The sequence below is a fragment of the Malaclemys terrapin genome, chromosome 4, assembly GCF_027887155.1.
Source record: "Malaclemys terrapin pileata isolate rMalTer1 chromosome 4, rMalTer1.hap1, whole genome shotgun sequence".
NCBI classification, from domain to species: domain Eukaryota; kingdom Metazoa; phylum Chordata; order Testudines; family Emydidae; genus Malaclemys; species Malaclemys terrapin.
Genome location: NC_071508.1, coordinates 144,243,310 through 144,269,427, shown reverse-complemented (window position 1 = coordinate 144,269,427; position 26,118 = coordinate 144,243,310). Strand labels below are relative to the sequence as shown.

Sequence of the window (26,118 nt, the reverse complement as noted above, 5' to 3'; positions counted from 1 at the left end):
CTGAAAATCCTTAGAGACTGAACGCTGGGTCTCCAGCTACTTTCTGTGGGAGATGGGTTTTTTTTAAGGCACTGGAGACGGGAAATGAAGTGAACTCTAGCCCACCCAAAGGTTACAGTTGCACCTCCTAGGTGAGGATTTAACAATGGTCACACGGTGAACGTTTAAGCATGTAAAAAGCCATGCTAATGATTTGCCCCAGTGTCTGCTGGGAGAGACAATCCTCATGGCAGCTTAGCATCTGGCCTGCATTTCTTAAATGACCAGGTTGTTTACAGCAGCTGGTCATTTTCCCAGCCTGCAACAGGGTACAGCAGCAGATATATCATCCTTCCTGGTGTAAATAACTATCGTCTCTCCCAGCTCCCCGTGGCCTTTAGTTTGGCTGTTGCTTGTGAAGGGCCTGTTCTGTGACCCATTAGTTCTGTAGCATCCTTTAGAACTGCTTTATTTGGGGATTTTGCAGTGGAGTCAGGCATCAAACGGCTCCCCAAGGCTGTTCCTGGAAACTACAACACACTGTACCTTCAAGACTATAGACTAGGCCCATCTGAACTTCAAGGAAAAAGGTGTTTGATATTGGGATTAGTTTCGATACTTTTAACCCAAGGGATATGCTCCAAGGGCCATGTTGATAACCACCACTTTTTAATTAAGAAAATAAATACAGGGATCTTAATACTGCTTTTTAATTGGACTGCAGATTTAACCCACTTCTTGTGCAGTAAGAACAGGAGTACTTGGGGCACCTTAGAGACTAACAAATTTATTAGAGCATAAGCTTTCATGGACTACAGCCCACTTCTTCGGATGTCCACGAAAGCTGATGCTCTAATAAATTTGTTAGTCTCTAAGGTGCCACAAGTACTCCTGTTCTTTTTGCGGATACAGACTAACACGGTTGCTACTTTGAAACCTGTTCTTGTGCAGTGTCATCATACAGGCAGTGGGGTGATGCATCAGTATAGTACTGTAATCTATATATTTAGAGAGACAAAACTTCAGCTCAGTGAAGGAGCAGTTATGTATGCAAATCCTGAATGCTTAATAAGATAGCCCATTGGCTATGTCAAGAAGCTTCTGTACAAGGCTTTTGTATTGGTCTTGTCAGTCTAGACGGAAACCAGACACACAGTGCCCTGCCTGGACCATTAAATTAGACACTTGTGAAAAAGCAAGAGAGCATCATTTTCAGAGGAAGGGTTTTCATAAAATAAGTCCCTTTACTGAAGAGCAAGGGGTGTGTTACCAGTCAGTTTACAGAAAGTAGCACCAACACTGATAAACAAATGTAAAATAAATTGATATTGACAAATATTCTTAGCCTTAGACTAGAAGAGGATCTGAAAGTACATTTGTAATAGGATTATTTGCAATAAATTTGCAAGCCATGTTTTTAAAATCCAGAGAAAGGTGTTTGTTTACTGAACACAGGTCATCCTTGACTATACAAACTCATTAGATTAATCCTATTAGGATAGATTATATCCACAGCACCAGCAGCCTCACAAAATCTTCATTTGAGCCCTAGGTTGCATTAAATAGGGCAAGGAAGGGATATATTTTTTGGTCATCCAGTCTGTTTTTTTACTACAGTTTTTGAAAACAAATTAGGACTGTGAATAATACTTTGCAGTCTAAGAGCCTGATCTTTTGCCATTGAAAATTATTGGGATTTCACACTGACTTCCTAAGGACTGGATCGGAGCCTGCAATCATACAATGGATCAATATTCCAAACCCCACAGTGTGCTTCTATACCAATTGCTAAGAGAGATGGGAAGAAAATTATACACTTTTAGCACTGTATTGCCATCTCTATTAAGAATCATTCAAGACAAGCGATTCTTAAATTGAGAGTTCCTTTGTACCACTGCAATTCAGAGACAATTGCACACAAATGTAAACTCAATCCAATTGATTTGTGATCCTGAGCAGAGTTTGAAAATGTCAAGAATGAAAACCCCCCTCAATAAATAAGGTCAGTAAAATGTTAGCGAGTCCTTTTAGTAAGGACAGTCACCTTCAGAAATCCTACTCAAAAATACCAGCGAACAAGTTATTCTTGAAGTTCCAGCTACGAGAGTGCTGACAGTCAGAAGAGAGGAATCATGAAATGCCACTCATCAGAAAAGTTTCTAGTACTAAGTGGCAATGAAGGGGGGGGGGGGGGGGGAATTGTATGCCACAAGCTTTTGTCCAGGTAAATAGAAAGATACAGAGTGGAGATGCTGAAAATAGCTCAACAAATTCTCATCCTGCGTTTCTACAATGCATGCTACATCCAGACATGCACAGTTTTGTGCCAGTGAATTACAACACGACTTCCAGAGTCTTTTGAACAGTCTGCCTGAGCCTGTTTCTCAGGGCAAAGTTCAGCTTTTCTAGCTGCCAGACCATGTGAGATAGAACGTGTGAACTGATGAGCTCCCTGGACTCTGAGGTTATTTTAACAAAGATCACTTGTTTGTGGTATAAGGGTCTCTCCAGCTCTGAGTCAGATTAATTCTTACGCAAACCGAGTGCAGAATGGGACCAGCTGCATTTAAAGTGCGTTAGTGGCATATCTGACCCACTCCCTCCCTGCTAAGAAAACCCAGCATGCCTGCGGATTTACAAGTTTAACTCATTAGTGTTATTGGGAGCTTCGGAGGATTTACACATGTATCAGAGGGAGAATAAATGAACTCCTACATAGTCTTTCCAAACAACAGCCAACTTCTTCAGAGTTTTTTTTCAGAAGAGAACCTTCCATTCTTGTCTCCACTAAATGGCATATTTGCTGCATTATCACTCCATAAATGCCACTTTTGCTACAACTGATTCAGCACAGCACTTGACATAAGGACACATGCTGGGGGAAAGCTTTTTATGCGACAACAAATAGGTTTCTGAAATGCATCATAATTACTTTGATCCCTAATCTGAAATTCATCCATAAAATCCATCTCTAGGCTTGTTCACTGCAGGTTATAGTGAAACAAAAATGTCAGATTTAATTGAAGAGTCAACTGATGTAGATATGACAGTCAGATTCAAATCATCAACATAATCCAGAAAGAGTTAGTTTAAAATCACGTTTGTTTACCATTCATAAATTCTGGAGTTTGACCTTATAATGCAGTGTCCGAGCAAACAAATGATCAACTTTAGTGGACTTATTTGCCTGCCTTCCAAAGACTGGAGCTCCCTAAAATAACCACTTGCCATCGCTTTTGCACAGTAGAACCTCAAGAGTTACAAACAAACACTTTGGGAATGGAGGTTGTTTGTAACTCTGAACAAAACATTATGGTTGTTCTTTCAAAAGTTTACAAACATCCAATGAACATAGACTTAATACAGCTTGGGAAAATGCTGCTTCCCCCCCCCCTTTTTTTTTTAGTAGTTTCGTTTAACACAGTACTATACTTGCCCTTTTTGGGGTTTTTTGGGGTCTCTGCTGCTGCCTGATTGTGTATTAACTGTTTTAAATGAGGTGCGTGGTTCACTGGTCCGTTCGTACCTCTGAGGTTCTTTGTATATCCTATACACCAGTGTTTTTGAGTAGTCTTCAGCAAAATTATGAATCTATCCCTAATCTGCACACTCCCAAGGTGTTGTGGTTTAAAGTAATAAGGAGCTGAAATTTAGCTTTTGTTTTCCAGTAGTCTTAGCGAGAAGGATTGCTGTAAACCCAAATCCAGAACATGAGATACTGCTACCGTCTGCTGTAGAAGGGGACCAGATTACAGATCAGCACACTTAACACAGCCTGGAATCCTTTTTTACAATTAGCATCGCTTTCATTAAATTAGCACTTACCTAGCAAGCTTGCTGAGACCAAGAACTTGTTTGTTAGGAAGATAACCTATATGTACCTAGAGAAAGGGGAACAAACCATTCATCGGATCAAAATACTCTTCAAGACAGCGTTAACACTCACGCATACTTTCTGAAATATGCATTTGCCTCATGTCAAACTTTTACCCACTTCCATTTCAAATCCAGAAGCTTTAGCATGGGGGGAGGACATGCCACCATGCAAGTCTGAAAGATTAAAGAGCAAGCAGAGAGTGAGAGTGCCTGGTGAGTTCAGTACCTTTTTTTAAAGTGGGTAAATGTTTTGGAAGAGATCACAATTTATACACCCAGTCTCAGGATGGCTACACTGTAACATGCAGAATTTAAGTCAGGTGCAACAGAGAGATTGTTTTAGCATTACTCAGCACAGAAAAAAGTTAAGCTAAAATAAATGCAGCCTTCTTTCAATGGCTTTAAAAAAAAATCTTTTGAAGAAAGACTATTCTTTTTACTTTAGCTGGAAAGCTCATGTGGGAAGAAGCGCTTAGTGTGCAAACTGCAATGCACTTGAAAAAAAGAATTAAGGGATAACTCTTAGGACACTGATACTGCAGAAGGCCAATGAAATTAAAGCCTTCCTCCATCCTGTTCAAATATGCATTTATTGTCTGAGCATCCATGTTTAATAGGTAAATAGATAATATTGAAACAGTAGAGTTCTCATTATTAAAAAGTCTGTCCTAAAAGCAGTGACAAATTTTTCAGATTTGTGCTGAGAAAAACCGTGTTCAGAGTTGTGAAAGAAGCTATTGTATTAAAGTGGATTTATAGTTAGAGCAGATTACAGATGACCCATTGGTGTGTCAATGTATCAAAGGATGCGTTTGCCAAGATAGAGCAGTCGGAAAGGGTCAGTGTAGGGTTATTTCATATAATTCTGCCTGGAAATCTGGTCTTTCAGAATCCTATTTTGCTGTACCTGTGGCTATAGGTATTATAATACCACCTAATTACCTGGCTAATTTGCTCACTCCTATCACTTTTCTGTTGGGTAATCAACCAACTGACACCTGAAAGACACGAAACATTTCAGATCAAAGTAAGAGACATGGTTTTGCAGTAGTTACTTGGAAATAAGCAATGACTGTTGTTGCGCGGCGAGAACAGCTTAACTGAATTTTTAGACAGAGCTACAAATACATCATCATTTGTTGAAGAGCATTTGCAGCATGTTTGATATACCCAACAGGAGAATGGCTAGTCTAACAAGCCTTAGAAGCACACCAAGTCATTTAGCTGACCATCTGTGACAATTAAGGTCCAGACACCCCAAGGGGAGAGAACATAGCAAAAGGACCAGTTCTGTGTTTGGGATTTCTCCAACCCACACTGGCTAAACTTCTAGTTGTAAAAAGAATTTACAGATTATTCTGGGGCAATGAGAAAGAAGCACATACATCCTACACAGTAACAAAAGTATAGGCAAATAGAAAGCCAGAACAGAAAGGAGACTCTTACTTTCCAGAATTAAACACTAGCAATACAGCAGAGTGGGGGGAGGAGACAAGAATGAGGTAACGCCCTCTAGGAGACACATAACTGGGCTTCTCTGCAGGTATTTTATTTTACAAGAAAATATATTTGGGAACACAAAATGGCAGGAATAGAATTTTACAGACCATGGGAACACCTGCATCTCTACAGCTCATGTGTGCTTCATGGGGAGACACCGTAGTGCGGATGCTCCATTCTCTGGTACTTCTGGAGCTGGCATGGACCTCAAATGTAGCAGCACAGAGACCAAGATCTTTAGACAGAGGGCCTCAGGTTTGCAGTGTCCAACTTGAGACATTTTAAAAGAGGCCTGATTTTCAAAGAGTGGGTGCTCAGCATTGTCTGGAATTGAGGCCCCGTTAGGCTGTCACAGTTTGGGCATCTAAAATCACTAGTCACTCTTGGAAATCTAGGCCCGACTATTCATTGAAAAGAGCACACTAATCCAAGATTTGCACAGTCTGCAATGGTTACTGTGACGACAATCCACCAGCTGGCTTTTCAAATTGTTAGTGTAATCTGTTACGGATCAAAGCCGACGTCTGAGGTGCGTTGGTTTAATATCAAGATGTCTGCCCTGAAGGCTTACTGCTGCTTCATGAAGAGCTTCGATACAAAATGTCAGAAACTATTAGACTGATAAAGGTTGAGCGCTATACGCTAGGTCTTAAATCATATAAAACTTGCATGAAGGTGGTCTTCAGAATTTGTATTTTGAAGATTGCTATGATTCTAGATAGTAAGTGGCTATGATTTGATATGATAAAGTTTGCTGTGATTCTAGATAGTAAGTGGCTACATATAGTTACATCTTAAAAAAAAAAAAAAAAAGGAGTTACCAGAAACACACACGAATGAGAGATTTAAATCAGAGTTTACACTACAGTATCTGTTTTGTGAAGTAGTTACCTTTCCAACGAATGGAACCAGGTGATGTTCACACAATGAGAACATGTCTATGTCCTTCACAATTACCATCTCATCATGATCTTCATCAAATATGGCATCATTCAGGACATCTGAAATTAAAATGTTTGCAGGAGATTATATATAAATTATACACAACATGCAAAATATGGGGAATTCTGGTTTTTCTGATCCCTTTCCCCAGGCACACCTTAGCTCTTGGCAATTCTTAAGACTATGGAAAGTAGGCCCTAAAGTGCATCCATTAAGCATAGACTAAGGATCCAGTTTGATGGGTACAGGGTCACTTGTCCTATGACTGCAACAGTGCAATGTCAGACTTCACAGACACACCAGAGACAATTTGTCTTTAAAGAAGAGTCATTAACGATAAACAAATTTGTTCAGAGGACAAAACATGTCCACTGGTTGGTGAGAATGAAAAAAGAAACCTAGAACGTAAAGAATAGGGTATGTGTGCCCGGGAATCAGAGGTGTGACTGCAGCATGTGTTGACGTCACAAGCTAGCTGTGACCTAGTTAACTCCAATGACAGCATGGAAACTGTGGCAATGCAGACTGTATAAGCCCACCCCTGACCCTAGGCTGGTATCCAAGCCTGCACTGCCATGGCTTCACTGCTATTGTTATTTGAGCTAGATCAAAGCTAGCTTGGGTATGTCTCCACACGTTGCAGTTATACCTCCGACGGGCGTGTAGACATATTGTAGGTCTACTATAATCAATGCTGAAGAAGGATTAGTTATAAGGATCCTCTCATGGTGTATAGGCTCCTGCGTGCACCACTTTGCGAGGCCAAACTGGTTTAGGGTTCAGAGGAGAGGCAAAGGGTCTCCATATGCTTGAAAAGTAGCACCAAAAAGGGCAAGGTGAAGAGAAAGGCAATTAAACACACCAAGGCATCTTCTAGGTCAGTTTTCAGTGTCTGACAAGATACTTCCTCCTTCCCAAGTTTCATCACGTGCCCTGCAGCAGTTGGGCCTCTATAAAGGCAGGAGCTGGTTAGAATGTCCACAGCTCAGTCTCAGTGCCTCAGCGAGATCAGTACTGGGTTTATAGTTCTATAAGAAAGGGACAGTTTTGCCTCTCTGACTTCTTATGCTCTCCCCGAAGGTTTATAGCATGGGGCAGAGCCAACAGGCTTGCAGATGGACACCCCGACTTAGCTGCACAGCCCATCTCCAAAGAGAAGGGGTGTTACCTTTCTTTTTAAATGGGGAAATCCAAGCAGGTGACGGGAGGACAAATACTTGGCTCTTCTAGTACCAAATGGGCACCATTTGAATGCTATGCTTGGAGTGTTTGCTGTTTGAAGTGGAGAGCGGTGCCCGGAGCCTCAGTCTATTTCTACCAACACCCCAAGTTGTTCCCAGGAGCGTGCCCTGCTACATAGGGTCATGCAGGGCACTGTTGTTTCTGTGAGTATTCTGAAAAGCCAGATTGTTTGGAGACGTTAAAGGGATGCTAAGAAAAGGCCCCGAGGTACGAGACAGACAGTGACTTTCAAACAGGAGAGAAGCAGAAGTCAGTGAAGTGAACTCCAGAGGCAGTAATTTATTCTGCTTGTGCCAGGGAGAACTTTCCCATAGACTCCAGCGGCAACCTCTAGTTTCTAAATAAGAAGAGGGCTAAGTTAACAATTAAATGGGACATAGGACCAGTTTAATGGCAATAACTCATCCAATTGCTAAACACGCATACCATGTGCGGGCCTCCATGCAGGTTAACACTAAGCATTTAGTAGGGCCCCATGTAACTTCTAGACCATACCATAAAAAGAGCAAGTCTAATAGAAGAACAAAAGGTGTCCAGTGACTGTTGTACTTCATTAAAAGCTTTGCATTCGTCTTCAAGTGACTCCGTGGTTAATGTACAAATTCAACAATTGTACCTGCTGCATTTGCTTTTAAGCCTTCCTCGGACACGCATATCCCCAACAGCTGCCATCTGTTGCCAATAACATATCGCCATCACAGATTGTTTTAATTTCCTGCATGCTATCAGAGGTACACAGGTAACCCTGGAAACCAGCATTTGCGACATTCTGCTGTTTCTCTGTGTTCATTACCAAGAACGGCTAGTGACCTGGAAAGCAGCGAGCCAGAACTTTAGAGAGTCACCCTGCCCATGGATAGGTATAAATGGGGGGGCACAGAACAAGGCGAGCAGCATTTTTACAGTGGCACTTCTGCTTCTCTACAATCTTTCTAAGCCATGTCCCCGTCCAATAGTCACTCCAGCAGCAGAGAGGGAGGAGGGATGGTAGGGAGTGTGGGGGGCACACTTCCTAAGGATATGGGTTTCCCCATTAGAGGGGACAGCAGCAGGAGCAGGTGATGGAGAGCCAGCAGCGGGAGTGGTTGGGGTGACACTGCTCAGGTGTGCAATCCTGTGCTGAGAGAAGTGTCTGGGCAGCATTTGCCAGGAAACATAATTTAGGACACTGCTCTGAAGTACCAGCAGGCCCACTCTATCTGCCAGCTGGAGAAATTTGCTATCTGCACATTCTTGAGACCAGCCTTCTCAACAAACACCCAGTGATCCTAATCCCAGCAGTGCTCTCTCTAGAGGGAAACAGAACTGGTGTGGTCCAACTGCAGATACCACAACATGAATACCTGGCTAGTCTAGGGGCGCAGAGTGATAGGACAGAAGATAGACTACAGTGTCCACCAGGAGTGAGGGAAGCTGTCCACACCTATGGAGATGGGGAGCGGGAAAGAGGAGGAGTGTGGAAGAGGAGGGGCCATCCACCCATTTACTTTCCCCGTTTCTTTCTGCATCAAGTTCATATTCCTTGTCCACCCCTTCAAGGTGCTACACAGCTCCACTCCAGCCCTTGTCAAGACCTTCTCCCTCTAAATGCTTCGATGAGTCCTGTGCTTGAGCCCACTAGGGGATTGAGCAGCATGGCTCCTATTCATTTCAATGGCCCTCAAATGTCTCCATCCCCAACTTTGTCTTTGCCTACCAAAGCCTTCATGCCTTCCTCGCTTTGCTTCTTCCCAGTAGCCTTGCACAGTGCCTCCACCCAATGCGGCCTCCTGCTGAACCAAAGCAGAACACAGAATGAATCCACCCCCCCACCTGTCTGTTTGTTGCTCTTGTCCAATTTACACTACGCACCTCATGGGAGAGCCGGTGTGTTTTTGCTTACAGGTAAAGCGCCAGGCACTCTTACTCCTGCCCTGGCTCGGGGTGTACCAAGCATCGGAGGGCTAGCATGAAAGGTGCTGGAGTACTGCACGCTCCAAGTGGACAATATCCAGCGTCAAAGCGGGTTAACAGGTAGCAAGGAGGAGGATACGATGTAATGGCAACAAGGTCTCTAGAGCATCATGTGCCCGGCGGTTCTATGAAGGACACAACTTTCAGCAAACAGCAAAATGTACAGAGCCCATCACTGCACGGGGTGTGGTAGATAAAACCCTAAACGCGATAGGGGACGTGTGTCACTAGAGCGAACGCTGCCTTCAGTAGAACTCACGCTTCCCTCCTAAGAGTGTTGCTAAGAGTAACAGAGAGGGCTCAGCAAAAGGATCCCAGAGCAGGTCTGTGATTGCACCAAGCATTACAGACACCCTGCCCGATGGCTATTAGCGAAGAACTTGGCAGCTGCTGTTCACAATAGGTGGGCAGTGATGTTAGAGACAGGTTTCAAACAAAGCTGTTGCACGGTCAAGCCAAGGGCTTGGAATGGTTGAGAATTGGGTAAGTTCTTAGGCTGGTTGCATCTGGCGTCAGGCCCCACGCACAGCCCTAATACGATAGGCTAGATAAAAAGTCCGCACCGTTGGAAGAAATTGACATTTACAGGTTTCCATCGAAGCAGCTCAATGCGTTTACCAGGGAGACTGTAAGGCTAAGTTACACTGTAAAGGAGACTAGTGTTATCCTGATTTTACAGATGGAAAAAGAGAGAAGGTTAAGTGACACGCCCATGGTCACACAGAGAAGTTGTTGCAGAGACAGGAATGGAACGTAGGTCTCTTGAACCCAGTCCAGTGTCTTGGCCATGAGACCATCCTTCCTCCCTCCCTCCCAAGCTTTCAGGGACTAAAGGCTAGTGCCATTCAGCCTGTATGTATGCAGTGCCCTGAAGTGTGCAATTGGAAGCCAACAGCTCCAGGCCTCAAAGGGGACATCTACATTACTAGTAGATATTGGGGCTGGCCCGTGCTAGCTGACTCCGGCTCCTGGGGCTCGGGCTAAGGGGGTGGTTAATTGCGGTGTAGAAGTTCAGCTCTGGCTGCAGCCTAGGCTCTAGGCTGGAGGGTCGCAGAGCACAGGAGGAGGGTCGCAGAGTTAGCGCAAGCCTGAATGTCTACACGGCACTTACACAGCCCCCTTAGCCGGAGACCTGTGAGCCAGCGTCAGTTGGCACAGGCCAGCTGTGAGTTTTTAACCGCAGTGTAGACATACTCTTAAGAGTTTACACTCCAAAGTAGACGCTATCCAGACAAAAGCAGAGTTGGGGGTGCGCCACAAGACTTTGCCCCTTTGCTTTTTGCTCATGTGGATCTTGTCTTATTGCTGATTCTGCACATAAAAAATTGTTGACTATTAGTAGCAAGACAGAAGCCCAGAACAACTCATCCAGGGAAATTTCTACTACGTTGATCACTGCAGGTCACCCCTCTTCAGCCCATGTGAACGCCAAAAGGGATTTCTCAATTTAGCCTTTCCCGCAACCCCATTAGCATTGCCAGAGCAAGTGACACAAGCAGAACCGATGGAGCGAACGAGATGTGGGGGGAGTGCATATCCAAAAGGCAGGTGTAGCTAACTGAAAGAGAGTCTCTCCAAAGCAGCCCTACCCTGCTGAGATGAGTCCTTCCTACTTATACTTTGAAAATAACCTCTTCTTCAATGAGCAGTGTAAAGTCTGGTTTTCCTCTGAAGGTTGACTTCTACTGAGAATAATCCAGATTTGTAAAGCTGACTTCTGGAAAGAAGCAGTGTCATGCGCCTCACTCCAGCACCAAGCTGCAGTGACTCTACTCAGGTGAATTGCTGTTGCTCAAGGATGACTGAACCTGGTTTCATAAAGTGACTTGACCCCACTGCCAAAACCAGCCAAGCCTTTTGAGTAGTTACTTGATTTACAGTAGTACCAACTGGTATCAGGGCCCCAGTGCAGCAGGCACTGTACAGACAGTCCCTGTCTCAATGTACTTACAATCTAAAGAGACAGGACAGAAGCACATGTAACCCACACATCTCCTGGGTGTGGTGCTCTGTCCCCTCTAGTGGCACCGAGACCACTTAGAGATTTATGAGTTTGCTCTACAGCCTTAGCCAAGGGCCATGTGGCTTTTAGCTCATGCATTTAGTGCCAGAGGTTCGATCCCAGGGGATGGGTTGGTTACACACAGAAAAGAGAAACAACTTGCTTGTTGGAGTCTCCTGTGCCAGTTGACGTATGAGAGTCAGTGTGTTTGTAAGCCGATGAGGGATTGACACATTTGTCTGCACGTCGGGCAGACGTGGCAGCATGTTTTTGCCACAGCTTGCTTTCTTCGCTCCCACTTCTTTGGCTTCTTCTGTTCTATGATTTTCGATGGCTTTAACTGCAGACAAACAGGCCTACAGCCATCCTGATTTGTTGGCAACAGCAGCTTCCCACGTGTTTGGGTCATAGAATATCTGGCTTGGAAGGGACCTCAGGAGGTCATCTAGTCCAACCCCCTGCTCAAAGCAGGACCAATCCCCAGACAGATTTTTACCCCAGTTCCCTAAATGCCCCCCTCAAGGATTGAACTCACAACCCTGGGTTTAGCAGGCCAATGCTCAAACCACTGAGCTATCCCTCCCCCAAAGGGAACAGCCTCCCCGTCAGGGAATCGAACCCTGGTCTCCCGCGTGACAGGTGGGGATACTCACCACTATACTAATGAGGGTCGACTTGGCCAGCTTTCAGGGAGTTCCTTATAGTTTTCATTGGCCTCCCAGCATACATGCTCCCATTTTCAACTGTCCTTAAAATATGGCTTTGGGGAGTCCTGTATCACCCATACATCTGAGGTGACCAGCCCACCAAAGTTGTGCCTGTATGATTAGGGATTCATTCAACACAAGTCATACAGCACCGGTCCAGGACTTCAATATTTGGTATCCTGACCAACCACTTGATGTTACAGATGAAACGCAGACAGCTCATGTGAAAATGTTCTAATTGCTTCACGGTGCCTGATATGAAGTGTTCATGTTTCGCAGCCATGTAGGAGAGTGCTTAACATGATTTCACACCAAAATTAGTGACTGTTGTGCAATTGCTAGAGTCACACAGGTCAGTGGCAGACCTGGACTGGGAGGTGGAAGACCGGGGTTCTGTTCCCAGTGCACTATTCACTGGACCAGGCTGCCCAGTTAAGCCTGTAGCTTTCATGAACCCCTAGACAGCTGTGTTTCACCTAAAACTGGAAGCCCCAAATCATAAATAATGTCTGCACTGGAAATGTCAGCGCCAGATCCTGATATTTCCAGACCAAGCGGAAGCATAGATAAATTTCAGGATTTTTGTCTTTTCCAGTCCTTAAGAGATTCACCCATTGTTCGAAGCTGTTCTTGGAAGACAATCCTAGCCATTTTAGTCAGTTGCATCTTTCGGTACTACTAGAAGAACTAGTGTAGTTTTATCCTGACTGTTCTAATGGGGGTGGGGGAAAAGAAAAGGGGAGGGGAAGATAGATTAGCTCTTTAATCAAAAAAAAAAAAAAAAAAAAAAAAAGTGGGGAGAGATGAATTAGCCCCAATTACTAAATTACATTTATTTTCCGTGTTTATTAATGAACAAAAAGCCACACACATTTAACCTAAGTACACGAGTTGAATTTGAAGCACTCCACCTACTAGAGCTCTCAATGGCCCAGAACATGGGGTTAATTTCACACAAGTGCTACGATTGTTGTACAACAATTTCTCTAGTGCACTGTGTCCAACAGGCACACAGATTAAGGCTCCTTGTCCTCTGCGGGATGCATTTTTTTGTAATTGAAAGGAAAGCTCTTCTCCGCCTCAACTGGAGTTCGCCACTCCTGCAACATCACTTTAGCTACTCACCCCCCCATCATTAGTACAAGCCCCCTGAATTATGCATCTTTTCTAGTAGCAGATGGGAGAAGAGAGGTCTGTGAAGATCTAAAGAGCGCTACTTGTCCCCTACGTTTTTGCAAGGACTCCGCTGCAAAGGGGATATGTTTGCATGCTACTTCAAAACAGCATGTACCACAAGGCAGAGAGATCCACAAAGGAAAGGGAAACTGCATGCTCCTGAGGATAACTCAGAGAAAAGCTAATTGAGTTGAACGCACAAGCCCTTTGCAAACATATTGTATTAACACGATGGCTACAGTGCAGATCAAACACAGATGCCTTCCAGAGTGGGGGAGGTAGCTACGTAAACGTGAGAAGTAAAGTTAGGTGTCATCTCTTAAATATCCCAGCAACAATTTCTCCTCTGACCCAGAATTAAGGTACTGCTGTGGCGACTTGGATGGGTAGTAAAACTAACAGCTGGTGTCCATTAAGAAGCAGCTGTGAGCAGAACTGAAATAAAACCTTTATCTGCAATATAACAGCGGATGAAAGCAAAATGAGAATCAGATGAAAACAAGGAACAAGAGACCTTTTCGGGATTTTGCGTCAGAGGAAAGAGAGGACCTGTTGCTATAGAAACTATTTGCATGGCTTTCATGTGACACAGGAAAGCAAAAATCACCTCTGGCAACCAAGGGGCAGACTCCGCATCTCCTGACAGCTGGCTGGATAGGTCAAAAGAAAGAAAGATGACAGCACTATACAGAATAGCATCTTGATGCATCCTGTCAGTTTTACGAACACTTTTGACACTTACATTTGCTTCCTTTGACAATGCATCACAATAGTGGAAACATGAAAAGTTCATAGGCTGCTTTCACTCTGATTTAAGCCACTTTAAAAGCCGCTGATATTCAAGTTTCAAAGAGGTCCTTTCATTTTAACAAGTGTTTTTAGTATGCGGGGGCGGGGGGGAGGAATTATTTGCTAAGCCATGGAGCTTTCAGGATATTAGAAGAATTGTATTTTGAATGGGCAGATTACCAATAAATGTTAAGCAACAGTTAGCCTCAGCACATTCAACTTGCTTCTCTGCAACAGAGGTATAATTTTTACTCTGTGCAAAACTGTGTAGTTGTTTCCTTTCACAAGGGATCGGGGGGACAGATAGTTCAGTGGTTTGAGCATTGGCCTACTAAACCCAGGGTTGTTCAGTCCTTGAGGGGGCCTTTTAGGGATCTGGGGCAAAAATCTGTCTGGGCATTAGTCCTGCTTTGAGCAGGGGGTTGGACTAGATGACCTCTTGAGGTCCCTTCCTACCCTGATATTCTATGCTTCTGAAAGTGAGTAACACATTAATTCAAAAGTTAAGCTAAAAGAGAAGTAGGTTTGTTCTAAAACAGACTAAGAAGGCAAGAACCCCACACAGAAAAGTCCAGTAGTCTGTAACAGGTTTCCTCAGATTCAGACAAGCATCTTTAATCAAGTCAGTTTAATATGTTCCAGGGCAAGTAGGATAGGATAGGACAATCAATTTCTCCTTTGGGTGATTGGTTCAAAGCCAGCTGAGGCTTCACCTTCAGTCAAAGGAACTGGACTGAGAATGGTGTCCACATCCAATTGACACTGTTCAAGCAATCTCGGAGACCAAGGAGCACATGTGAACTACATTCACCCAAAGAGGTGTGTACAGGTCAAGATTAAGGCACCTTGGCAGAACGGTGGGGGGTAAGATTTGATTGTGTTCAGTGATGTGGAATGATAGACTTTAAAAAAAACCAAAAGAATGCACACAAGATACAGCCACACACTACAGCTGTACTGGGCAGGGTGGAAACACCAGCCGTATTGATTTGAAACTAATCTAACTTCAGGATGCTTCTCAAACCCTAAATTGCTATTGGAAAGCAAAAAATAAATCCAAGGTTGAAATCTTCATTCTATTCAGGTATTAGTCTTAGGAAGTGACTGCAGTTAAGGAAAATATTCTTGATGGGTAAAGCATGAAAATTATGGTGGCCTTTAATATAAAAAAAGAGTAAGATACAAGATGTCAGAATTTCGACTTTTTTTTTACTGAAACAGAGTGAACAGTAACAATTCTCAGCCATACATGGAGAGTTTATTGTGTTGTGGCATTTTAATGGCTTAAGCTTTCAGAAGGAAGGGATTCCGGAGGATGCAGAGTTTTCAAGAAACCTTTATTAAAGAAAGAGGTTCCAAATTAAAGAAAGCATGGGCTGAAAACACTGCTGCTTAAGTAGACAACAGAACTAAAAAGGAAGCAATACAAGGATTAAATAGTCATCAAATCCACATTAGTTTCAACTCGGCAGGAATATATGCGAGTTGAAACTAAAGGAAGAAATCTTACCTACAGGGTTCTTATAAAAGTTTGTCTGTCATTACCATCTCTCATAAGGACTAGAACTGTGTGCTCAACCCCAGATGGAATTAATTGTTTCAGAAACGAGAGCTAATCCCTCAGTTAGCAAAAGCAAAGTTTGAAGAATAATTTAATGCCTATTTGATATATTAAAAAGGCAAAAAAGAGAAGGAAAGTAAAAATCAGTTAAATAACATTATTGCGTGTCATTGGAACAGATTCATTTGGTTTCCTATCAATGTATTCTGCATACAGCATGAGATTGGAGTCTATTCATATGAAAGATCACAGTTATTACAGATTCTCAGATGTAACTAAGATTTCAAAATTCTTAAATTGGTCTTTTACTGATACATTTATTAATATGAGGGAAAGCAGGATTATGGAGTCTCATTAAAATGCATCAAGATTTCAGTAAAGGTTTTCATAACGTTACCATAATATCATGGGAACCATTAAAAATTGAACTAGAGATGGAAGGTAGAGACGTTTGAAACAATGGACTAGAAAGGCAGCATAAGTGCAAACAAGTCTTTAATGAGGAGGATTCTCAAAACAGATAAAGGGGTTAAAAAAATTAAGTTAATATCTAAAAGCGAAAGAATTTTTGCCAAACAAGTGCAATTTGAGGGCATTAATAGTGAGAAAAAGTGGTTAAAAAGCCTGGAGACTTAGTGCAATAGTCCAGGGGGGGGGCAGAAAGTTGATCCTATTATGTAACCATGCTCAACAAAGAAAGCGTCCCCACAAGAAAAGTTAATTGATATTACTGGTTTTCATAACAAACCATATGCACCCCTGGAAATTTACTGGTTTTGAAAACAACAGTGTAGGTCTGTGTGAAAACCAGCCTTTGAAAACTTATGTTATTTGATCCATCTAGCCCAGTACATTACAAATGATGTTTAATTCCAAACAGATTGTTTGTGGACTAAGATCTAGCAATACACCTTTTGTCTCCAATAACAGAAACAGAATGGAGTAACCGACCATCTTTTAGAAAAGGGTGGTTTGGCTGATCAAACAGTCTGTTTGTTTAAGCTTCAGACTCTCTATTTTTACATTGTGATGTTTAGCAAGGACACTCCTCAGCAAACCAACCAAGCTTTGGGAACTTATGAATTTCCCCTCACCACTGTCACCAGTTAAAATACCAAATCCACAGACAAAAGATGAGGAAAATAGCAGTAAGGTGGTATTTATTCAGTATTCTCCATCCGAAAGCCCAAGAAATCCAAGCCGTACACAATTTGATAGACATTAGTCTGTTGGTGCTGGGCATAATGCCAGATGTTATTGGTTTTGCCTTAAAATGAGAGATCTATAGTACAGGGTCACTGAGTAATTACGGTTAAATGAAAACAAAAGTCACAAGTGTAACAGTTTGAACCAAAACAAATGTCCAGGAAAGTAGGACTACTGAACAATTGAATCTAAAAATATGTGCAACTGTAGGTCATGAGGGTTGTTTTTTTAAATTCAAATAAAGATTCTTCATTTAATACCTTTGAGGCAGCCCAAAGTTAACACATTGTCTTTAGCAGAAAGACAAACTGAATGTATCACCATATATTAGGACTGTTCTGTTCAACAAAAGGTGTGCAAGGCTTTTGATATGCGTGACTAGCACTGTTTTTACAGTAGTTGCAGCCCTTAATGAACATGTTGTTTTATTTAAAATGCTTCAATATTCAAATGTAAACAAGTTATTTTCCTTCTGCAAATGCCTGGTATTTATTCATGCCAATGTTTGGTTTTTGCTCTGGGATTGCTGGGCAAGAACCAACTACCAGTAGTTACAGCTCATCTTTTAAAATCAGCTTTGTTGAAGTTCACCATTTCAGAATGCTCACCCTTCTATTTAAATTACCAAAAGTTATTTCAGAAAATCTGAAGACTTAGAATTCTAGTTAGAATTTAGTGTTAGCCTGCCACATGATATTTCCACTTATTCTTGTTCATTTATTATGTGCTTTTTCTTAAATTTGCACTGTTAAACTATCAAACATTACCAAGTATATAACAGCCTTACAGACACCAGCCTCCAAGGAAGTTTAAGTAATAAAAGGAGTCCCCCTCCTCTCCCACAACACAACAGGGAACTTTTGACAGGTAGTCTGAAGCAGATATACAAACACTGAATTAAAGACAACCAGCTACTGACAGACTACCCAGCTTTACTTTTATTTATGGAAAATCTAACTAAATGTACAATTTTTTACATTAAGTTTATTCCAAGAACCATTTAGCAGAGAAACAGACCCTCCCTCTGATTATGTCTTGTGAGAAATGTTATTTAATGAATTCAATTTAAAACAGGATTTTAATCCAGTTTTTAATCTAACCTTGACTGCCTCAGGAAGTTTGTTTAAAAAGAATGTTTTTTTACAGATGGCCATTTCACTTCAGGTTGGAGTGCTGATATTTTTATATTTGCTTTTCATTGATGCCATATCACTGGGGGAAAAGTCAGAGATAAGATAAGAGCTCATTTCTATAAGTCTAGAACAAGCTAATACAGATCACCTGTATAGAATCGTTTACTCCAAAGCAAGGCCCAATGCATAAACTAGAATCAAAATTAGATGCTTGTTAGAATTGTTCTTCTTGTTGTGCTAACTAAAGCACAATAATCTATAACTGCAGAACATAAATACCAAATACAAGCATAGGTGAAGTAAGCCGGGACACACCACTACAGTCATCATTACCAAAGTGGCCATGGAAGTATACAGTGGTAGTCTCAAAGGTAACCTATAAACGAGGCAAAAAAGTTGACCTTTACCCTATTTTTCTCTTTTATGATTTACAGAGGCTTGAATTTGGCAAACTGTGTTTTCTTCTCCTCCCTACATTGCCAGAAAGCCATGTCTTGTCTCCCTAGCACAGGCAGACTATGAAAAAAATAGTAGGTTTAATGTATCACTGGTATCAAGGAAGTGAAACTTGATTACTCAAGGGGAGGTAATTGTGACACTGACAAACCAGGTGCCAGCTCTTGCCAAAGCTGTAGGCATCAGCTGAAACCAGATCAGCTCACCTGTATGTTAGCATTGTCCACGGTAGGTATTAGATTTAGAAGAATGTGTTTAGCGTTTAGACTGTATGGGATGCTTGTAAATTGTTGCATGCATAATTTTTACTATCCCATCTATAAGATGATATGGAAGTTTTGCTCCATAACTGTAAAAATTCTTGCTCTGACTCTGTGAACGTAGGGCAGGTCTACACTTAAAATGCTGCACCAACGCAGCTGTGCCACTGTAGCGCTTTAGAGAAGATACTCCTGTGCTGACAGGAGAGTGTCTCCCGTCAGCATAGTTAATCCACCTCCCCGAGAGGCAGTAGCTATGTTGACAGGAGACGTTCTCCTGTTGACATAGCTGTCTACACGGGGGCGGGGAGGGGGGTTAGGTTGGTGTAAGTACGTTGCTCAGGGATGTGGATTTTTCACAACCCAAGTAACATACTGTAGCGTAGACCTGGCCCCACCCAGGAGGAATGGTCCACCACCCATTGAGGGCTATCAAAACTAAATGGACCATTGTGTAACATCACAGTACAAAGGCTTGGTTAATGGCCCCCTCACATCCATGAAGGTGGTACCTGCAAGAAAGCCCATCCCATTGGCTTGAATGCTGGAAGAAGGGGATAAAACAGGGACACAAGAAAATTCTCTCTTTGCTGTTTGGACTCTCACAGGGCTGGAGCTAGGAAACAGAAGCAGAGATCTCCAGGCTCAGCCTGGGTTAGTCCTAAAAGACATCTAGTGCTGACAGGATACTACTGCTCTGTCACCTTTTAAAACCATAGACAATAACTCATTTGTTGATATACGTTTGCCTACTTTAACCTGTCAATAACTCATTTCTTAGTTAATAAATCCTTAGTCAGTTTACTATAGGATTGGCTACAAGCTTTGTCTTTGGTGTGAGATATGAGGTACAAATGGACCTGAAGTATGTGACTGGGTCTCTTGGGACTGGAAGCACCTTGAATCTTTTGTGATCTTTGGTGTATGACGGGGTAGTCAATAGGCAGACCGCAGGCCAAATCTGGACCATCAGATGCTTTTGAATGGACCGTGAAATCTATTTACTTATCATCATTATTGTTATTATTTTTGTATTTTCTTCTCTGGAGTCTGGACCTTGACAAAAAAAAAAAGATTACCATTGGCATATGGCAACCAATTATCACTAAGTGATAGAATTATCACTGAGTGGCAAGATAGACTGGAGTGCCCAAGGGGACTGTCTATGAGTCCATGGTGAGACGTGACAGTTGTTCACATTTGTTACTGGGTTGGTGAAATCTAATTCTAGAACACACAACCAGTTTGGGGTCTCTGCCCTGCTTTTTGACAGTTTTCCCTGAGGTTCACACTCAAGGTCATGAACCACTCCAGACAGCATGGCAGTTTTATCTATATAGTTCCAATTTTTTTTTAAATAGTTGCTAAAACCAAAAAACATCAAAAGAAAGCGCTTTGCTAAAAAGCTTTTCAGTTAAGGTTAAAAATCTCCCAATCCACTCTTGAATCACTGAAGTCTTACAACAAAGACAAGAAGATTAAATGTTTCTGCTATTTCAAAAAGGAGAATAAGTTTCCAAGCAGAAAAATACTTAAGGCCTTCCAGGTCTTTCTAAAGAAACAAAATAGGACAAAACCACAGTACTTCTCTCCTTTGTGGGCCAACCTTTGAAAATACTAATGGCAGAGGACAATGTACAATCGAAATTCATTAAAACATGAGCTTTGGAAAATGCCAGTCATACACAATGTGATCTTGCATTCACAGCTCTCCTGCTTTCTCCTTTCTGGATTCATCAGGTGAGATGGAGGCGGCTGCACGGCAGGTAAGGAGACTCAGAGGCACAGCCAATAGCTAGCCAGAAAACTCCGGATTTTGCCCACCTCTTTCAGCCAACTCAGAATTCAAAACCAATATATAGCACTCAGGCAATTAAATAGACAAAGTAATGTGACCCCCCAATTTTCATTTCTAGACTGAGTTAAGCTGAACATTTTATACATTTGCACGCGTTTTATACTGTGTACGTCTCCTGACCTTACAGTCTCTATATGGTCTTCACTAAGTTTGATATCCAAGTTTATTGAACATCAGAATTTTCTCTAGGATCTTTACAGCAAACTAAACACGATTTCTTTAGAAATAAAAGCTATCACACATCCCGTTGTATAATTAGAAATACAGAAACTCAGATCTGTGATTTTAAAACACTATTGTCATATGGCATACACTTGGACTATTTGTAGTTATTTGAATTCCTTCCTCGGATTTGGCTGTCCACAGCCACAGAAGTGTGAGTGTGACAAGATGGTATCAGCACTCTGTGTATTACAGCTGGGACTAGATGCCCCAACCAGATCAAAGCCCCATCGTGCTAGGAGCTGTACAAGAACAGTAAGACAGTCCCTGCCCCAAAGTGTTTAGGTATACATAGGTGCTATATTAAAAAAAAACAAAAAACTTTCTTACTATAACTGCATTTAAGGATCTATGTTATGGAGGTTAAATCAGTGTCAGCTCCGAAGTCTAGGTCCTCTCAGCAACTTCACATTTTGCTAGGTAACCACAGGTTTCACCCCCAGCCACAACTGTTTCCTCTCCAACCTAACCAATGAGGGGTGGGGGAGAGAAGGACTGTCTGCCTTCAATTGGCAAACAAGAGGTGTTGTTCGTTGGGGGAGTGGGGATGGGGGAGGAGAAGAGGAGAGGAGCGACTGGAAAATGATGATGCTTCCCCTTATGATGGGGGGAGGGGGAAAATGAGCACCATATTCACACTGCAGCCTCATTTTGCCTTTGAAAAATAGTTAGTCCAAAAATAAAGCCACAAATAGCCACATCACTTCTAAAGGCTGGTTATGATGCAGAAGCGTCTGCAAGATGGTTTGACCCAGTTCTGCCCTTCTGTCCACGAACACGTCTTCAGAGCGTGGAGGACACTCCTTATGTGAGGGGCTGCCAGAAAATTGCCCCAACGGGCTCTTCCGTGAAGTTTTTTTTTTCCCTGCCATCCTCCAAAGCTCCGTGCCACCCACTCTATGACTGATCCCCAAAGGGATCCCCTCGGTTTTAAAAAAAGAGTCAGCAGCAAGCAACTAATAGTTTACACACCTTGCTGCAATGCAGCCTCCCCCAATCCCCCTAGGACACCACACTAGGGAGTGGAGTTCTGTGACCTAGTGAGATAGGGGATGGGGACAGCCCACTCAGAGTTCTAACAGAATCCACCGGGCAGCAGGTGGCATAGTGGGGATGAAGTGCTACTGAATGAGCTAGAAATCAGGTCAGTTCCCATGGATGTTGCCCACAGGAGTGGGGTTTAGACACTGGCACAGAGAAGAGACAGATGGCTATCCTGGAACGTCTCAGTTGACTTTACATGTTGGTCCCGGGCTGATGCCCTGTAGCCAGATAAATGAGAACCATCTACCAGGCAGCAGGCAGGGTGATAAGAGGAAAATTAGGAGCTGACTGGGAGCTCTGAAGTGGGCTGTAGACATAGAATATCAGGGTTGGAAGGGACCTCAGGAGGTCATCTAGTCCAACCCCCGTGCTCAAAGCAGGACCAATCCCCAACTAGCCCCTTCAAGGATTGAACTCATAATCCTGGCTTTAGCAGGCCAATGCTCAAACCACTGAGCTATCCCTCCCCCATCACCAGGTTTATCTTTCTGCACCTTGCTGCTTGTAATAACTAGCTCTTTTTGAGGTGCCTTTGAGTTACAGCCAGGTAAGTCCCCATATCCGTACACCTCTCTCAGGGACCCAGCATTCAGCACTAGCATGCAGATAAGTTTTTATTTGCGACAGAGTTTTACTTGCTTTTTTTAAATTATTGATTTGGAACTTCCACACTTTCCATTCATAAAAATCAAGGTTTTCTGCCTAGGCAGTGTTCTTACAGAATAAGAAATAAAGCAAGACTGTCAGGAAAGTTACACACATATAGTTACAATCTATATATTTGCTCAGCTAACTCTTTGACCCCTCGTCAAGAAGGGGGGGAGGGGGAGAACGAGGCATAAGTCTGTGAGTATAAACCAGGTTTGAAAAGTGTAGCAGATACCTATAAGCTGAAGGACTAAATGCACTAGTGAAAGGCAACGGTGAAATGTTCCACTAGTGAAGTCCAAGGGCAATAGCCTAATGAGATGTGCAGTCCCATATGCCACACATGGCTGTGGGCAAGGTGCTGTTACTGAACCCTTTAGGGTGCCTCCATTTTCACATAATGAACCGGGTGCAATTACTGTAAGAGTCCATGTGCCTCTAGCTACTGGAAAGGAGGAGATGGCTTTTGTCCCTTCAAGCAGCAATGGGTTTGGTACGAGAGAAGGAGAGACACTTCCTCCTCCAGTCTCTTTTTTTAGTTTCTCCTCCCTTGCGAAGAATACCAGTACCTGCTGCCTCTGCTGTGGTTCATCTTTCCCATTCAGCAACAGTATGCCATGGGCACAGGTCCTGACTGTGTCACTGACAACATAAGGGTCTGGATAGCAGCCATGAAACTGACCATGATCTGGTTAGTTTCACGATGCTGCTGCTTGACAATGCTATGAACAAAAGTAGACAGTGGAGCTGTAGACTGTAGAAGACAATTACATTTGCTTATATTTGGTCCTTTGCAAAAGGGGACACTTGAATCCTACAGAAATTGCTAATCTACCATGTACTCACTTGAGACTGGTGAGCAGCAGTGAGATTTTCAAACCCTTGTACTATTATTTGTGTTAAGTGGCATTTAGAGTCCCCATTCAGGTTAGGGCCCTATTGGTCTAGATGCTGTACAGGTATTGTAAAAATCGGTCTCTAACCAGAGAGTTTAGATGGGTGTGTGTTGGTGCATGTGCACCTCAATACTCTTCTTGCTTAGCCCAGTCAGCACTATTTGAGTTTAAAGCTGACACCTGGAAAATTTAGCTGCAAATAGTTTGCAAGGTTAGGGACTAAAAAAGAAGGAATATTGAGAAAGCACTGTTTCTCACCTACACCCTGGATAAGTCAATGTAAAGTAGCACTAAACTGACAATATTATGGTGGAGCAGTCAGGAGACAATAGTTAAGTTACATCAGAGATTTCAGTGTATAAACTGTTTAAGGAAAACAAGATCATGGAGGCTTCTATTAAATTTGCTTACTCTGGCTTGCTTATCACCTCAAAGCCGATGGGCAAACCTAAAAATCTACACAAGTCTCAGACAACTGAGCCAACAGGGTTAAAAAAAAAAGCGCACAAGCTTTCAAAAAGCAAAAAACCCACACTGCATGACGCAGTGAAAACTGGCAATATCTGGGACCAGGTAGACAAAACTGTCAGATGTGTTCAGCAACCCTGGTAAATATACTCTACTTCAGTCAAATCAGGGTAGGCATTGCCTTCACTACCTATCCTGAAGTCTCCAGGCATCATGAGATCCTTACAACATTCCCTCCCCCCCCCCCCAATTAAGGCTCACCTGATAAGAGGAAGTAGACCTTTTTAAAAGCATCCTACAGACCAGGAACCTCTGATTTCCTGCATGATCAATGACACATGTTTTTCCCCTAGGAGTTTCCCCACTCTCTCTAGTTAAGCTGGCCACTCTTTGAGTCAGCAGAAAGTAGAGTTTTTGTTTGAAGGCTACTGCAGTGATGTGTTTCAAGAGTGAGTTTTCCCTCAGTGATTTATTGAGCACATGTCTGCTCCACTACTGCAAGGAGCTGATATTTCACTCAACTTAAATCAAAAGTAAACCTTGGAGTTGGGTGGCTGGGGGGAAAAAAAACATCCTATTTGATTCCATCATGGATGAGACACCGAAGGCAACTTTCCTGTATTTCCTCACCTCTGGACAGGGTCAGAAGTCCTGAATGTGTTACTCTAGTAGCTGGGTTGCTTTAGGCGGTGTGCAGTTTTTAAGATAAGGAAAGTTTTCTGGATTTAACACAAGTTTTAGGCTTTCTGCCTTTTTCCAGGGGCACTATTTTGCCCTAGCCTCCAGGAATAGCCCTGGATCTTCCAATCCCTCTCTAGCCCTCCTGCTGCTGGAGTAGACCCCTGCACCCTCCAACTTAAATATCTCAGCAGGTCACCTGATAGTGGAGACATCCTGCACCCACAGGGTCCTCATAAATGAGGGATGTCCTGGTTTGGGGGATACCTGCACCCATCACCCACAGTGATGACAGGGGCACCCCTGCACCTCCCATACCTGAGATGGTCTCCTGGTAGCCCTTGGTGAAGAACTGCATGGCGGTGGCTGCCCTCCAAGGGGTCCTGAGCAGCCCCTGCCGCTCGGGGTCCTCGCCCAGCGAGCGCAGGATGGTGGTATAGGCGGCGGCCAGGCTGGGCAGGTTCATCTCGTTATCCTCCTCGCTGCGGGTCCTTTCCTCCTTCCAGTTGTCCAGGCACTGCGAGCTGGTGCCCTGCGAGTAGCGGGGCTTCTCCAAGGGCCGGCTCGGAGCGGGCGGAGGCGGCTGCTTCTCCTCCAGCGCGTACCCATTGCAGCTCACCGTCCGCGGCGGCTGCTCCAGCTTCCCCTTCTCCATTTGCCTAAGGACTCGCTCCGTGCGCCCGGGACTTGAGGGGGAATCGGGCTGGGAAGAAGAGAATTAGGCTACCCCCGGGGGGCAGGGGGCCCGTACGGGGCTGGGGGAGTCCGTGCGCACCGGAGGGGAAGGGGTGCCCCGCAGCCGGGACAGGGGAGGGGAGCGTCTGCGCCCAGGCGTGCCGCGTCTCCGTGCGCCCGGCCCGGGGAGAGGGCTCGGAGTCCGTGCATTCAGCGGGGTCCCCGCGTCCTGGGACTCCGAGTAGGACCAGGGTCACCTGCGGGCTCCGCGTCCAGGACTTTCCACTCGCACTTCCCGGCACTGTCCCTCTCTTTATAGCGCGCCCGGCTCCGGTCGCGGGGCCCGCGCCGCTGCCATTGGGCGCCCCGGGCCGTGCGTCACGCAGCCCCGCCGCCTATAAGAGGATCACGGCCCGCGGGATAAAGGAGACGGAAGCAGCGGCTGCCTACCAGGTTCCCTGCCCCGCCCCAGGCGCTGGGGGCGGGTCGGGTCGGGTCCAGCTGTCACTGGCCGTGGGGGTGGTAGCTCTGCCTGGGGGCGCCTCATGCCTCGGCAGCCGATGCCCTAGTACGCCCCAAACCAGGGTCTTTAGTACTTGGTCTGTACAGTCTGGCTCTAGATCCAGCTGCTGGTTTCAGCTGTATGGGCTGGGCTGTTTGCAGTGCACTGATACGGGGAAACTGCTAACGCCCATGGTCAGGTTCTTATGACCCAGGTACCTGTACAGTTAATGCTGCTGCCCTCCAAGAGCGATCTCACCCTTCACTGCAAATGGCTCAGCACATTATGCAAATATACAATAAAGCATTTCCGCTTATTGCGCCATCCCTCGTAAGAACAAACATT

General features: G+C 43.8%; 1 protein-coding gene across 1 annotated transcript in view; it reads right to left on the bottom strand.

Annotated features, from left to right (window-relative positions):
- The window catches only part of GCH1 (GTP cyclohydrolase 1), a 30,534-nt gene extending 4,816 nt beyond the window's left edge, over positions 1-25,718 (bottom strand). The window contains exons 1-3 of the mRNA XM_054028169.1: positions 24,915-25,718; positions 6,247-6,356; positions 3,805-3,860 (exon numbers count right to left, since the gene is read on the bottom strand). Of these exons, the coding sequence (XP_053884144.1) occupies positions 3,805-3,860; positions 6,247-6,356; positions 24,915-25,251 (503 nt within the window). The 5' untranslated portion in view covers positions 25,252-25,718. The remainder of the gene's footprint in view (positions 1-3,804; positions 3,861-6,246; positions 6,357-24,914) is intronic.
- Between the last annotated feature and the right edge of the window lie 400 nt (positions 25,719-26,118).